The following is a 17489-nucleotide window of genomic DNA, read 5'->3' as shown; positions in this document are numbered from 1 at the left end:
TTAGGACGAGTTATTTTTAAAGTACAGTGTAATCTCCCTGTGGATGAGAAATTTTGTTTCTTTTTTTCCTCAGTACACAACATATGTAATAGGTGCTCAGTAAATATTTGTTGAAGGAATAATTTGGTGAATAGTGGAAAGAATGGCTTTCTAGTTAGCCTTGATTGGGATCTAAGCTCTGCAACTTATTAGCTGAGTAATTTCGGTTGAGTTATTTTACCTCTCTGAGCCTCAGATTTCTAACCTTTATAATACTTATCCTGCTTTTTTGGTAAGGATTAGTGATATGTATCTGATACAGTATTTCAGACAACACAGAAGTTAGCTTTTTCCCAATTTGAGGTAAAGAAAAAGTTATTTTTAAATGGCAGTCCTCTCCAATTTTAAGACATTGTATTTCTTCCAAACTTTCTTTTTTCTTCTTTTTGATATGGAGTCTCACTGTGTCACCCAGGCTGGAGTGCAGTGGCACAATCTCGGCCCACTGCAACCTCCACCTCTTGGGTTCAAGCAATTCTCCTTCCTCAGCCTCCTGTGTAGCTGGGATTACAGGCACACACCACCATGCCCAGCTAATTTTTTGTGTATTTTTAGTAGAGACGGGGTTTCACCATGTTGGTCAGGCTGGTCTCGAACTCCTGACCTCGTGATCTGCCCGCCTTGGCCTCCCAAAGTGCTGGGATTACAGGAGTGAGCCACCGTGCCCGGCCTGAACTTTCTAATAGTCTAGAGTCCTCATGCAATTTTTTTGAATTGAATTACAAGTACCATGACTAGAAATATTTCCTGAGTGTCTACTCTGTCTGCGAAACGAAGAAATTTTAGTAAAGGGTAAGACCAATGATGAATATTAAGGGGACTTTTGTATAAATAGTTTAATTAATGTCCTCTAGACTTGATAGCAGTGCCTGCAGAAAGAAGATGAAGAAAGAGGGTGGTGACTAGTGGTTGGCCACGTGGTTTTAAAATCTCTGTGAGCATTGCCAGCCCCAGCCCTATCCATGTGAAGAAAAGAAAATAAACTCAAAGCCCGAAGAATGCTGAATGTCTGAAGTTTCTAAGAAAGCCTTTCTGATTAGGGATAGCAAGGGTTTGCTTAGCTGACTTACTGAAGGAAAACTCCCAGGAGTAATGATGTGTTCTCTGATGTTAAGAAGGGGAAATCTAGTCTGTAAAGATTACACATAAAATATTTCTGAAAAGTGAATAACCTGATTCAGGTTCAGCTAAAGTGAAATAAAACTGTAATTTATTTTTTTATTTTCTAAGCCTTTGCATAGAAAATGAAAAGGCAGAGTTGGGTTAGTGTCATCCTTTTTTGTGTTTGTTTTGGTAAAATACAGAAAAGCGGCTTTTGTTAGTAAATTCTGTCGCATAATGATTATAATTTTATGATGCAAATAAGATCCGAGACTGATTTTGTAAAGCTAACTTCAGTTTTCATTTAGAGTTGACATATATTTAGTACGTAGAATTTAGGCTTACCTAAAACATTAATGTTTCATTTTACACAGCATTAGTGCATAATAACAAGGATGGGTGACTTTGGTAGTTCTCATGCTTAGCTGGCTCTTTTCTTTTCCTGTTCTCTTCATGCTTATAATTGTTTTGGGCTTAATATCCAGTGTTCGCAGTAGTTCACTGTCCATGAGTAGAAAGCAAAAATAAAGCTTTAGATAGAACTCCTCATGGTGGCTTTGCTCCTAGTAGAATATCAACATTAGTTAAGCAGTTTTAGAAAATTGTAGTTTGATTTTCTTTTGCCCTTATTAATTTGAAACTTGTTATACTCTCTTTCAATGATGCTTATTAATAAACATTTTATTTTTTCTATATTTGTTAAATAAGCCTCATCACATAATAAGGCTAGATGTGATTTCCTGGTAATGTAATATAAATATGTGACTTAAAATTAGCGGTGTTGTCCTTTTAAGTAATTTTGCTGACAATTTTAGGCATGGGATATTTAATGCAGCTAATAAATGGAAGCAGGTTACTGTCTGAAAGACTACAGCTCACTGTACATTGCACGTGTGTAAAATGTTGAGGGCTGTTGGGATATACACAGCTGAAGCATATTCCTGGAAGTCACTGCTCAGCTTTGGAAGGTTTGGTAGTAATGACGCATTAATTGACTTTTTACATGGCAGAGTAATAGCATACTTAGATCAAAAAAAATGACAGAGGTTTGGTAGACAATGGTTTGTGGTTTATAGGAACAAGATTAGGATAAAATTGTTTGAATCTTATTTGAAGAATAAGGAAAAAGCAGAGATGGGAGTAGGTTGTACGTTAGAAGTGGTTTGGATTTTTGAAAGTCATAGTAATTTATAGTTTAAGTAGAAATCTGTGGTATCTTGTTTTACTAAGAAATGAACTATTACGTAGCAAGCATTACCAGGAGCTTCACCATGCACTACACCTCTACTCTCCCAGTTCCTCCCCCACTTCATCCTAAGCTCTTTGATGTTCTTGGAAGAAGGTTTTCTAAAAATCAAAAGAAAGTTATTAATGTGGGAATCATTTGAAGTAATCTTTTCTGTTTGTTGAAAGGAAATTTAATAGACCTTTTCTGGTTTTGTTACTTGTTTTTGTTTTGCTTTGTGAAATGCTGTTATTGAGCTTTTTGCAGTTACAGAATTTGAAGGACAAATGTTAGCTGTTATCTATGCCAGTGGTTTGGCTCCAATATGATGTAGAAGGAATGCCTTCTTGGGATTAGTGTCATGATATTTGATTATTCGTTCTATTCTTAGCTGATTGTGGTTAGTTAGGTATTTCAACTTTCATTAACATTTGTTTAATGGAAGGTTGTTTAAAACTTGGGTCACAGCAGTAAAATCTTTTGATTTAGTTTCCAAATTTCACTTAAAGCTTGAGGTTTTGGAAATAATTTTATTTGATGTAAAAGTGATTGGGCACAGGTTGTAGAATGATAAAAATAAATTTGATTTTTTTTTTAACTTATTCATTACACAGGCAGATTGACTTAAGCTTTATTTTCATAAAAGAAGCCATGATTTTATACATTTTAGAACCTGTTTCCATTTGTCAGAAACAACCACTTACACTGTCTCATAATTGAATGATACGTACTTTTAAAATTGTGTTTCACATTCTCAAACCTTCAGAATACACTGAATTTTTAGTATATAAAATTTTTCTTAGGGTATTCTTTCCTGGCCAAAGACCACAATAGAGGTCTTGATTGTGTGGTTTCCTCCTCCTTTTTCCCTTCACCAACAGAGGTTTTCCTATCTCGGCAGCTGTTTCCTACAAGGCAGTCATCAGTCCCTGATTTCTTCCTTCCTCCTCCTTCCCACAAACAAGGGCTCTTTTGAATAGTGGATGACTGAAGACAGACTGATCTTGGATCACTTTAAGAAAGTGGAAATGTGTGCAAAAGTTGAGCATGTGGGCAAGCTGCCTGTAGGCACTAGCTCATTCAAATTAAACAATGAAAACTTGGACAGTAAAAATTCTTTGCTTGGAATCTGGAGTGGTCCAAAGGCTGACTTAATTTTACTTGCAGCACTTCATCTATGCGTTTAAATTATTCTGATTGCTTGATCAGATCATCAAACAGACTGTAAGGATATAAGAAATTGTTCATTGATGGCCTTTTGAATGTGACAAGCCATGAGATTATCTGACTTTTTAAAATGTTTTATATAGAATAATTTTCAGTTTTAAGGCAGGCACATTGGTACAGCAGTTGTAAACTGCAGGTTCACTTTTGGTTTTGGTTACTTTTGATTAGTCTATGGGAGCTCAGAGTGAAAAATGTACAGAGCCAGCCAGCTAGTTTTGCAGGGATGTGTGCCATGTGTCTCCATCGATTAATTTTGGATACATCATTCTTCTTTTTGAGGAAGTTTGCATTTTCCTTTGTTTCTTTGGACAGAAAAGCATCTGAGGTGTTCTTAAATGGCGTAATACTGATGTCTTCAGTGCTTTCAGAGAGAGCTAAAACTTGGGCCAATTCTGGGTCATAGAAGGATCCTTAGGGAAGCATTTACATCTTTGAAACTATGGGCCTGAATGATTTCAGATTAATTTCATACATTATTTTTGTTGTGTTCTTAATAAAGCAAGATAGTACCTTTATAGGTAATAAGTGTTTCAAACCATTTAACATCTGCCTGCTTTTCCATTCAGATTACATTATAATGAACTGATACTAGAATGTAGTGTACTGCTAATAGCATCCCGTGTGATACGCTACATGAAGCATGTAGTAAGTGCACAGTAGGTCAGATAAGGTGCAAGGAGTCAAAAGTTAACAGGAAAATTTTGTTTGCTAAATTTTCTCTATGGTTTAGTGACAGCGTCGAAATGATGTAATGAGTTTTTTTTTTTGAGACGGAGTCTTGCTCTGTCACCCAGGCTGGAGTGCAGTGGCACAATCTCGGCTCACTGCAAGCTCCGCCTCCCGGATTCACGCCATTCTCCTGCCTCAGCCTCCCAAATAGCTGGGACTACAGGTGCCGCCACCACGCCCGGCTAATTTTTTGTATTTTTGGTAGAGACCGGGTTTCACCGTGTTAGCCAGGATGGTCTCGATCTCCTGACCTCGTGATCCGCCCACCTCGGCCTCCCAAAGTGCTGGGATTACAGGCGTGAGCCACCGCGTGTTTTACTGAGTTATATATGCAACCTCAGAAAGGGAGGGAAGAGTTCCCTCACTGCTGCACTTTGTAAAACTCTTTAGTTGCAGCAAGTTAAGGATGACTGGAGAAAACTTGGTGTAAGAGTATTATTTAGAATAAAATAATAGGAAACGAACATGAAGAAACTGTAAGATGTTCCTTTAAAAGAAAAGTTTGTAATTTCCTTTCCCTCAGAGGCTAAATGAGGAGGCCGGATATATTTGGGAAATGCCTTCATTTTATGTGCATTGTAAGGCTAACGTTTGCTGTGATTCCTCACATGACCTCAGAAAGAAGTAAAACATTTGGGCAGAACCCAGCAAATGACCTGGTCTCATGTGATCCTAGAAGCCGAGAAATACTAAGTCATATTCCTGAAGTTTTTGTACACTCTCCAGCTTGGAGAACTGGATCCATAGGGGCTATGAATACCTAGCAGTCAGGGAAATAAGTTTGATTTGGTGATTAGTAATGTGGCGTTTTCAGAATCCCTTTGTATATGGCATTATTTTGCCATGTACAAATTTTGGCAATTTGACTGTCAAAAAGGCAGTCAACCTTTTTGGGCTTTTGACTGTTTTCAGAATGTAAGATTCAGATATCCAGTGTATAGGAGCAGCTTCCATAGTGGACATAGAATCAAAATATATTTTATATTCAGGAGAGAGAGAGAGGAACGGAGAGAGAGCATTGTCATTTCTGCATTTTTTTGTTATGTAGAAAGACCATAGAGTAAGTGATGGATTTGTTTGCTTTTCAGATATGAAGATCAATGATGCAGACTGATGGTTTTGATGAAGCTGGGCATTTTTAACTAGATTCATTAAGGAATACAAAGAAAATATTTAAAGGGATCAATAATGGTGTCTTCTGGTTGCAGAATGCGAAGTCTGTGGTTTATCATTGTAATCAGCTTCTTACCGAATTCAGAAGGTAAGATCCAGTTTACATTTTGTTTTTTAAATCCAGGAGAACTTGAACTATACAATCTTCTTAATATGGAAGTACCTAGAATATTTGTTTATTATTTTAAAAATAGGTGTTAAAATGATTTCCTAAATATTGAGTTGTTTATTAGGTGGTTGAGTTCTTTTGATAACACAGATATGATATAGAAAGTGCTAGATATGTGAATTTATATTTTACGTGCATTTATGAAATATAATCATTCTAAATAATCCCGAGGGAACTAAATGAAAGCTCTGTTTTGGTATACGTTTTACATTTATTCACTACGTTTATTTTAGTAAAATGGAAAGTATTTTGTGGAAACTTTCATCTTTAGTTACATTTGCTTGAGTGTGTGCATAATTCTAAAACTCCTAAGTTAAAATATTTAGTCTTTTATGAAAACTTACATTTTAATAATAGTTCATCTTTTTATGTTGTTTTTATCTTTAGCTATATATGTGTGTGTATATGTATATTCTTTGTAATGTTAAATTTGCAGAAATATAATAACTCTTTGTACTTAAAAATAGATGTGGAATTTTTCTTCAGCACTATTGCATTAAACATTTTTTAAATCTAGGAATAGTGATGAGTGTATTTTTCAAGACAGACCTGATTTTTAAAGAAATAAATATACTTTTGAAGCCTAATGAAATAATTGGAACCATCATTTATTAACTATATAGATTTCTGGGATCCATTGTTTTCTTAGTCTTAAATATTATTTCCATATGGAAACAACACACATGCAGGTGTTTTTTAGAGCAGGCTAGAAGGTAATATGCAGCTAAGATGTATAAATTTTATAGCTAGTTGATAGTGGCAGTTATTGGCATGAAAATGTATTAATCTTGTAAAGTTCGTGAAGGGTATAAAATCTCTGAGAAATGCATATAAATTGTAATGGATTTAAAAAAATTCCAATTAAATATTCTTGAAAAAATGTTTAAGAATTAAAAAATTGATTTTATATGTACTTTTAAGTGATCTCACTTATACCTATTATTAAAATTATAGGTGGAGAAGGGGCATACTGTCAACTAATAGAAGTCTATTATTCCATTGTCTTTGTAATAAGCTTCAAAATGTTAAAGTTTTAATTTTGCTGAAAGAATTTTACTTGAATTGCTTGTTCCAAAGTTATATTTTATCATGTTCTCCTTGTCCCTCCAGTCCCCTACATTCAATATATTGATATAATGTAATTTAAATAAGTAACAAATTTAGAAATACTTAAAATAAGAGTTTCTGTATTCAGAAAGTAAATAGTGTTCACCTGGATTTAATCACACTTGGAAGTTACAATCTTTGGGTTAATATTTTATTTTCAGATGACATTGCTCTTTGCTTTAGAATTTAAGTTGCATCATATCTAACATCATATGTAATCTGTGTGAATGAATAATACTATCATGATCAACAGTGAACAGGAATTGTGTTTAATAATATAGATTTCTGGCTTGGATTGTTGTGAAAATCTTGTGTGTAGTCTGATGATTTTATATCTCGTTTTTGGGGGAAAAAACCTAACTGAATTCCTGCTGTTAGGTTGGAATGTTTTTATACATTTAAAAAAGATTCCAGGTGTGGACCAATGGCTCATTAGTCCACCTAATGAAAAAATTTCTAATCAAGTTAGAGATCACTTTGCTTGCACAGTAGCTCATCTCAGTGGGGGGGCTAGCAAACAGAGACCTTTTTCATGAGATACTGCAGCTTTATTTTCAGTGTCATCTATCAGGTCAGCATTCATATCTGCTGTTAGGAGAAATTTCATTTTTGGCTCATCAGGCCAGGGGGTATTGCTTCTGAAGCACTTCCCTCCTACGGGTAAAAAGAACCTGGGACGAACCCATACTGCTAACTGCTAATTGTAAGAGTATACAGAGTTAATACACACTGTTAGAACATTGATCTAGTATTGCATGGGTTTCTCTTAGAAAGTCTTACATGACATGATAGTCCTTTATTGCCAGAAAGCAGATAATGCTCTGTGAACATCTATAGAGAAAGCCAATCAACGTTAGGTAAGAAGGCATAGGAAGGCAGATATGAATTAAACCATTCAGCCATTGAGTTTCTTTTGGGCCCTTACATGATTGTAACCTTTTAACATCTTACACAGTTTAGTTCTTTTTATACTTCTTTTTATACCAGCTTCTAGGTTCTTGCAGGTAAACTCAGATAAGTTTTCCTGAGTGGTTTCTTCTCTTTTTCCTCGTTTATTTAGTGATTAAATTGAGCTGCATGCTTAGGATTCAAAAATACACAAGGAAAAATAATGCATAAGGCACGGTTCTTTTTTTGTTTATTTTATTTTTTATTTTCCTGTAAGTTATTGGGGCACAGGTGGTATTTGATTACATGAGTAAGTTCTTTAGTGGTGATTTTTGAGATCCTGGTACACCCATCACCTGAGCAGTATACACTGCACCATATATATTGTCTTTTATCCCTCGCTCCGCTCCCACTCTTCCCCTCAAGTCCCCAAAGTCCATTGTATTATTCTTATGTCTTTGTGTCCTCATAGCTTAGCTCCTACATATCAGTGAGAACATGGGATGTTTGGTTTTCCATTCCTCAGTTATTTCACTTAGAATAATAGTCTCCAGTCTCATCCAGGTCACTGCAAATGCTGTTAATTCATTCCTTTTTATGGCTGAGTAGTATTCCATAATATATATATGTATTTTATAGATATATATTTATTTTTATATAATATATATTATATTATATATTATATAAATATATAATATAATATATGTAAATATATATTATATTATATAATATATAATATAATATCTAAATATATATTATATATTATATATATTATATTATATATAATATATTATATATATTATATATATCATATATATGATATATATTATGTCTATTTATATATATAAATACACACACACACACACACACACACATATATCACAGTTCCTTTATCCACTCGTTGATTGAGGGGCATTTGGGTTGGTTCCACGATTTTGCAATCGTGGCTGCTGTAACCATGCATGAAGGCACGATTCTTACTCTTGAGAAGCTCATGGTCTTGTGCAGGGATTGAAACCTTAAATACCTGTTGGTGCCTTGAGGACATTCGACTTGAGGTTAGACAAGAAAGTGCTTGTCAGAGGACCTGTCATTACCGTTCCAGTATTTAGCTTGGTTTTTCCAGTCTTCTGACTTTCAGTAGAAATCAAACATTAGGATTTTTAAGTAATGGCAACTAATTAAGATTTTGTTTAAAAAACAAGCGTGTATATCATAGAATAGCCATGGGTTATGCCTTTCTTTTTAGATCTTTTTTTTCCCTCATGTTACAGTTGTATTTTACCTTGGTACACGATTTTAAAGGCTTCACATAATTTTGGATTTGCTTTACGTCGGTACGTAATGAGACATACATTTCCAAATTCATGAGGACTTACTCTGTGTTCAGGCAAACTTTATAAATGTCATATTTTGTGTACACATAAAAGGGCAAATCACTAAGCATTTTTAAAGTTTGAACATGGCAAAAGCTAATTATACAAAGGTTTAATTGTTATATCTACCTATCTCTATTTTGAATCAAGTCTTACCCATTAAAATTTACCTGTGTGTGTAAGAATCAAGTCTTACTCATTAAAATTTACCTGTTTCTGTAAAATAGGATTAATATTTTACATATTCTCTAAGCCTTTCCTACAACGTATTTTGGGGAAAATTATATTTAGAATTTCCAAATAAAAATGATTTTATACAGACCAAACTTGCAAAATATTTTGTAAATTTTTCTTATAATTGATTTTATTTCTAGAGAACTAATCTCAGATTCTTGAAAAGTCAGTTTTGTTGAGAGACTGGTATGCTTTGATTCTTTTGGCCAGTTTTTATAAGCATAGTACCCACTGTGGAATCATGTATCAGTAAGTAGAAAATAAATTGAATTTTTGTGTCCTAGAGAATTAAATTATGCTATATAATGGAGCCTTGGCAAGCATAAGTTAGACACATGAAGGCTTGCTCAAGTGATAAGTTACAAATAATAGTACTTCTTCAGCAAAATCAGTAAACAGATTTCAGGTTGAATTCTTTATGCAGTGAATATGTAATTAGATTTTATTAGTCAAAATTTTACTTAATTACCTCAAATTACATTGTTGCTTATCCTTATTTCAAAGAAAAATGTTACGCCAGGTATAAATGTTAGACATGTCAGAAACAGCTTTATGTATTTATTTTATATAAATCAAGAAAATATGACAGTTGTAGAAATAGTTTCTTGCCAGTTTTTACTGTACTTTTAAGTTCCCTAAGTACATTTTATAATGACTTGAGTTAATGTTATCTCTCTAAAAAGTATGTGTCTGTAGGGTCTTTTCACTATTTGGGTAGAAGAAAAAAAGGCAGATTTAGGGGTTAAATATGAAATAGTGAAAACCGTTTCTGGCATATGGGTATTTCCTTCAGAATGGTCTGAATTTGGTGGAATGATTAGTAACTTTATTCTCCAAGGTTAAATTTAAGAAAGATTAATATAATTCAGACTACCATATTCATTCCTCCTTTTTTCTTTCATTCTTTGATTTATACACGCATATAACAAAATCTGTACATATATACACATACTTGTGTATATATGTGCACTCACATACACTCGCGCACACACACAACATGCAGTATGCTAGTTTTACAAGGGCAGGGGTATTTTGTTGTTCATTGATGTCTTCAAGTGCCTGAACAATGCCTGGCTTATAGTAAGCACTCAATCCATAGCTGTCACATAAATAGAATAAATCTTTGAAGAGGTTCGTAGTCTGTATAGTAAAGGAAAAGACAATGAGCAGTTGTAATAAGAGTGCGATAAGTGCCATAATGATGATATTCACAGAGGCATTGGGATGAGCGATAGTTGGATGGTTGCATGTATGTTAGGAAATTCTTGTAGCTGGAAGTGATGATACAGCAGAATCACCTGGAAGGTCTGCAGTGGGGCCCAAGCATTAGTTAACATTGCTGACAAATTGCAGGGTGATGCTGATGGTGCTGCTCAGCATCACACTGTAAGAGCAACTGCGTGTTGTATGTGCTTAGGGGTGGTTGGGGTGAGGGTAGGAGTGCATGGGTGTAGACATGGTACAACTTTTTCAAAAGTATTTTTGGAAAAAATGATGAGATGATTGATCATGATTCGGAAGTTAGTAACCAGTTGTTTCTTGGGAGTTAGTGTCTGTTTCTTTGCAGATTGTTCTTTATTCCCCTGATTAGGCTTCTTGGGAATAATTTTAGTCTTCAGAAAAGGATTTTTTTTTCTTTTTGTGTTTTTTTTTTTTTTTTTAAATGAAGTCTTGCTCTGTCTCCCAGGCCGGAGTGCAATGGGATGGTCTCGGCTCACTGAAACCTCTGCCTCCCGGGTTCAAGGGATTCTCCTGCCTCAGCCTCCCAAGTAGCTGGGATTACAGGCACCTGCCACCACGCCTGGCTAACTTTTGTATTTTTAGTAGAGATGGGGTTTCACCATATTGGCCAGGCTGGTCTCTAACTCTTGACTTTGTGATCCACCCACCTTGGCCTCCCAAAGGACTGGGATTACATGGGTGAGCCACCGCGCCCGGCCTTTTTTGCTCTTTTCAACAGTATACTCAGAAAAAAATTTTGAAAAATTTACACCAAATTGGAAAAAAACATATTTTTCCTCTTAGGGATAAATGCTCTGTTTAGTAGAGCTCTTAAAACTCTTGTTTCAATTTGTCTCTTTCACTCTAATATCCTAGTTCTTTTCTTGTTGAGAATAACTACATGGCCAATGCTATGATAACACTGAATTGACTTACTGTGGGGACTTCAGATTTCCCAATCTAACAAAATTGACTACTTTTGTTCATTTCAGTATATTTGATTAGTTGAAGTCCAGGAGGTCAGTTTTCAGCAAGGTACTTGGGGATTTGGCTGTAAACCTAATGGGAGTCACAACTCCCATTAAATTAATAGGAATTGTGTATCTGTGCCCGCTGCATAGCAACTGTAACTTTATTTTTTAAATTCACAAATTATGTAAATTAACACCCATCTAAAGCAATGAATTTTTAAAAAATTACTATTATTATTTTTTGAGACAGTGTCTTGCTGTGTTGCTCAGGCTGGAGTGTAGTGGCGCAGTCTCAGCTCACTGCAGCCTTGGCCTCCTGGGTTCAAACGATTCTCCTGCCTCAGCCTCCCAAGTAACTGGGACTACAGGCACCCACCACCACGCCTGGCTAATTTTTGTATTTTTAGTAGACACGGGGTTTCACCATGTTGGTCAGGCTGGTCTCGAACTCTTGACCTCGTGATTTACTTGCTTTGGCCTCCCAGAGTGCTGGGATTACAGGCGTGAACCACCGTGCCCGGCCAAAAAAATGATTTTATTTAAGAAAATACTTAACTGCATTGCTTTTAGGACACTTTAGATATTCTTTATTTTGTTTCATCAGTATATTGTAATTTGATTGCAGCAGCTTTCTTCTCCATAGGTAGCGATAATTCAGTCTTAAAAATATAAATCTTAATGCCTTTACAAATTATATGATGTTGTTTTCTTCTCTTGCAAAAATCAAATTATTGTAGTATTACCATCAGCATTCAAGATGAAGGTAAATATGTTCCAAATGTGACTCAAAGTTGCCGAAAATAAAATTAAGCTTAATCGGATACACCGGCATCTTTTCAGAAGTTAATTTGAATTATACTTTGGTCATCTTATATACCAATGTTTAGTGTCAGAATATGCCATGTTTCATAAATGAAGATAAAGTTCAAGTGCTTGATTGTCGATTTTTTTCTTCTTCCCACTTTTCCTCATGCTTTCTTCTTGATTCCATCCTCTTTTGCCTCTTTTTCATTTGTGGAAAAAGTTTGTTTATCCACAATCTTTGTTGATTCACCAATAGGTCTATTGTTGGCGGAAAAAGTATTGCAAATGTGTATGTCATTCACAACAGTCACCCAGCAGACCTCAAAAACGTTATATTGCGTGGCTGTTTAATTTCTGTAAACCTCCACTTTCTGACAGAAAAGACCATATCAAATATTTAGTAAATAAATTTGTTTTTAAATAATAATTTGCTAAAAGTAAAAAGGTTATTAGCTTGTGCATACTAGAGTAAATTATAGAAATACTGATTTTACATGCATATTAGGCATTTACACAGTTATTTTTATAGTTTGAAAGAACCAATAGTGTATTACAGGTAGTTTAATTAAAAGCACAGGAGGCATATAAGGCACCTTAATTTTGTGGAACTGTAATTCTGTTAATTTCTCATTACTCATTAATTTCAGCATTGATGAAGCTCTTCATTTTTTGAATTAATACACTTTTTAATTTTTTAATATACTATAGCTTGTGATATTAGAGAATAAGATAAGTGATTGAACACATCTGAAGAACACATCTAAAGACTTTTGTAGAACGTGCTGTGTCTCAAAAAACTGATTTATCTGCCATATTACTAAGGGAGTGTCTTACTAAAACATATGCTTGATACCCCATGGTACTCTTTATTTTCTTTTCCCCTCCTCTGCAAGACAAAGAATGACATATGACAGCCATGCAGGCTACACAGATTAGACATCAATTTGGATTAGTGAATATCTCATGGCATCTTTCAACCCTGTTCCTGAACTCCTTTTGTCAACTTGACAGAAGTGATTCCAGGAGAATACCTAGTCCTAGCCTTGGGATCTCTTGGCTAAAATGTAAAGCTGAGAAGGGAATACGTATCAGCACTTCAGGAAGCAGAAACAACATTTATAATCTCTTCTTGTCAGCATGGGACTCTTCCTGAGTTTGACTTTTATGTCTGCCATAATTCTTGCTTTGAGGGCTTATTTTTCTTAACAGGGTTTTTTTCTTCTGATTTTGAATGTATATATCTTCATGAGAAAAGAGAAAATTAAAAAATTAAGATAAAACTTTTAGAAGGTTCATAATTCTGTGACTTTCTTATGCCGCAGCACATTTCTTTTCTGTTTTTCCACGTATACCCATACTTCATATGGATAAAGCCAAATTATGTATAAATACAAAATTAGGTTATTCATCTACATATACTCTTATTCATATTTTCACTTTTAATTATCAGAAACAGTATTACTATGCCATTATATATTTAGATTATGAACGTTATCAGATGCGTAGTAATTTATTTAATTATACAAATTTAATACCAATTATTTAATCCTCCTTTTCTACTTGCCAGCCATTTGTACTTAATTTCTTTCAAGTAAAATACATATCTATATAATTATTTTTCCTTCACAACTGGTTATTTCCTGAGGCTAGAATTCTATAATTCTGATAATTGTACTGGAGATATAGACATCTTTCAAATTGGCTTTTTTGAAGGGTTAAACCTATGTGCACACATTGATGACCAGTATATAAATCCATGCACTTTACCAGCAATGCTTTTAAATTTTAAAAAGAATTAACACTTTGATTTGTAAAAAAGGGTATCTGATTATGAATTAAATTTGTAATTTGGGGGATACTTCTGAGGACAAAAACATTTTTTGTAGATTTATTTATTGGTCAGTTGTCATTTTGATATGAACTTTTTGTTCACTGCTTTTGCCAGCTTTTCTGTTTGTATTGCTAATACTTTTCTGATTTTTTTTTTTTACAATTTATTGATAATCCCCTTTTTTCATTTTTATTATAAAAACCTATTTGTTTGCCTTTTAGTTTAATTTACACTGTTTAAAATTTTTAATGAAAACTTCAAATAGAAGAGAGAAATTTGTAGTATAACACTAATCGCAGGTTTAACAATTGTCGAGATACTGTTACATTTGCATTATTGCACTCCTTCTTTCCTTTCTGTTATGTAGCTATTTTCTTTTGTGAGATCTTCCATTATTTTATGCTTAAAAATGTATATCTTGATCTCAGTTAAATATTTATTCACTTACATTTCCCTGTAGCTCTTGAATATTTTTATTTAAATTTTGAATCCATCAGGAATTAACGTTTTTATAAGGTGAAATCTAAGGTCTTTGATCATTTAATTTAAAATCAAGTGAACTAACATTAAACCAACTGGTAAGAATTAAATTTTAACCAACACGGTAGTTGAAGTTGAATTAAAAATGGATGATGGATGATAGTTGAAAAAACAAAAAAGAAAAAGAATAGAAATAAACACTGTTTATATCTACACAGATTGAATTGTGAATGAAAATGTCACTGTTCTGAATCCAGTAATGTATCAGTGTTCTTCTCTACTTAAATCATTTCTGTATCCCATGTATTTAATAAAGTTTATTTTTAAGAGTTTTTATGTTGTTGTTAAACAGCCGAGAGAAGCAAAAGCATGACTGTAGAGATAGATTAAAATATCCCACCATGAAGATGAAGTTCTGCATTTTAGGAATTTTGGAGTTTCAAGAAACATAAAGAATTTCCTGGAAAAAAAAGAAGGGATTCATATGAAGCCTGGTTAAGTTTTGCACAGGGATTTAATCTAAAAAAAAGGATCCAAGTAAAATTCTTATTTTGTTGCATATTTACAGGGTGCGTCTTACTATTCCTGTACCCATCTCTTTGTATCTAATTGTTGTGTGTTTGTGTGTGTTAATCATTAATTAGTTCTCTTTTACCTTACTGATTCTTCTTTTTCTCTTTGTAGTACTAAAATCTAAGCCAGGTGGTAGATATGCCTATATGAAGTTCAGGCTTTGGTTAGAGGCAATATAGTAGGTTAATACAAGTCAGAGACTTCCTTATTTTAGTTACACATTACAATAGAAAACCTGTTGGATTTTAAGAGGCCACTTTTATATGGTACAATGCTGTGATGAGGCGATGTTGACAGGCTTTTTAAAAAGTTGGTAAGTAAAGTGAAGGAGACAGGTGCTGTAGGTTAAGTTTATTTCCTTGTTTAAGGAAAGTGTTTTTCTTTTTTTTTTTTTTTTTTTTTTTTTTTACAGTTTTCTTGTTTGGTTGCTTTTGGTAGATATGTTGAATACCTGAACATTTCTCCAGTTGGAAGGAAGGGAAATGGAACCCATTGCACTGGTAGGAAGGCTCATTCAGGGAAGTAAAGAATGTGTATTAGGACCCAGAGAGAGGAAAGATTCAGGAAGAGATGTGTACAGCCACAGAAGAAAGATGACGGAGGAGGTCATGCTGGGCTTTAAACATCTTATTTATCTAGAATAGTGCCCCTCAAAAGTTAATGTGCATATCAATCACTCAGGGATCTTGTTGAAATGTAGATTCTTGCTTCAGTCATCTGGGTGGACCTTCTGAGTCTGCGTTTCTAATAAGCGCCCAGGTGATGCTGAGGTTGCTGGTCTGTAAGAGAATGTCTTTATTAGGGAGTTTTGGTTATTAAAATGTTTAGTCTAGAAAATGAGATTTTACATGACAGTGACTTCCGCTCTTAAAAATCGAGGTTTGTTTTAAACCCAAACAACCATAGTTGAAATATAGAAATAACATCACTTTCATTGTATAACTTGTTTTATTAAAAAAGGAACTAAGCTACCTTGAAAGTTTACTGAACATTTTTATATTTTGTTGCACTTCTAATCCTATTTTATATGCTTTCTATTGACCTTTTATCTGGTGAGTTGCTTTGAAAAATCCCTGAGTAACAATGCAGCCTGACCCTTTCTCCCTAATATTTCCCTCTGTTCCCTATTGATCTGTCCTACTTTCATTCTGTCATACACAGAAACAGTGTTTTTAACAGCATTTTAATACAAATGTTTTATTATTTAAAGTAACACTATAAAGTCATGTAATGCAAAGTGTATGTTTGTCTTATTTAGAAAAAGTTTATTTTTATTATACTCATTTTTCAAAGTCAACTTATTTAATCAACTAATAATTGTTGTTTTTGCCTGAGTATTAATTCCTTGACTTATTAGCACCATAAGAGTATAAGATGGAAGTACTTGATTGTTAACTGGTCGTTAAAAATGGCTAAATATATTTTATCTGCCTAAGGTTATCTAGTGATTTTTCCACTTTTTAGTATTGTATATAATCAAAGATTTTCTCCTTAGTGGACACAATCGCCTTTTCCCTTTTCTTTCAGAGGCAAAGATATAGGGTACTGATATGATTTGTTTTAATTTTACAATAATACCAATTATAAAGTGAATTTATTTCTTAATGAAGTTTATTAGACTCTTCAGGCTCTTAAACCTCTCAAAAGTAAGTTAGTAGCAAATTTTAAATATAGAGAGTTCTATATAGATACCTGAGAGGTCGAAGTGTTTTTATTTTGATTTTTTTTTTTGGTGGGATTAAAGAATTTTGGACTTTGAATCACAGCTTGGGTATTAGCAGTGTAGAATTTTTCATTTTACAGATGAAGAAACGAAGGCCTGCAGATTGTTCCTTTGTCAAGCTCTACTTAACTGCCAGTCCAGGTTTATTGCTGTAGAACTTTATATTTAGCTTCAGATCATTAGTATATTTTCCTATCTCAGCAGGCTGTTACTCAAGAATATTTAAAGTATACTTTATATTGCTTAACATTGCATTACTTAATGGTAATTATCAAAAGAGCTAATTATGTCGCAGTTTTCTTAATGTTTATTACCATTTTAGATGAATAACTATGTTAAGATTTACTTTTTTAGTGAAAATTATGTATATACAGGAGGACCAATCATGCTAACACTTCAACTTTCAAATAATCTTCCAAAGTTTACAGCCATAAGTATATATTTTTTAAAAAGCACAATTTGTCTTTGAAGTTACCAGCTATTGCTGAGAACTATTAACTGTTAGAACACTGAAAACCTGTAACAATTATAACAAGAATTGTGACTCTTAACTATGTTTAGTTATCAGTCCACACAGATTATCAGTCATCATTAAAACAGTTAAAAGGCAGGCTCCTC

General features: G+C 33.8%; 1 protein-coding gene across 1 annotated transcript in view; it reads left to right on the top strand.

Annotated features, from left to right (window-relative positions):
- Window positions 1–17489, top strand: part of ADGRL2 (adhesion G protein-coupled receptor L2) — a 693508-nt gene that overhangs the window by 531563 nt on the left and 144456 nt on the right. The window contains exon 7 of the mRNA XM_030825138.1: window positions 5410–5582. Within this exon, the coding sequence (XP_030680998.1) occupies window positions 5510–5582 (73 nt within the window). The 5' untranslated portion in view covers window positions 5410–5509. The remainder of the gene's footprint in view (window positions 1–5409; window positions 5583–17489) is intronic.

Source organism: Nomascus leucogenys, chromosome 12 (genome assembly GCF_006542625.1).
Source record: "Nomascus leucogenys isolate Asia chromosome 12, Asia_NLE_v1, whole genome shotgun sequence".
Classification (NCBI taxonomy): domain Eukaryota; kingdom Metazoa; phylum Chordata; class Mammalia; order Primates; family Hylobatidae; genus Nomascus; species Nomascus leucogenys.
This window is presented reverse-complemented; position numbering and strand designations above follow the sequence as displayed.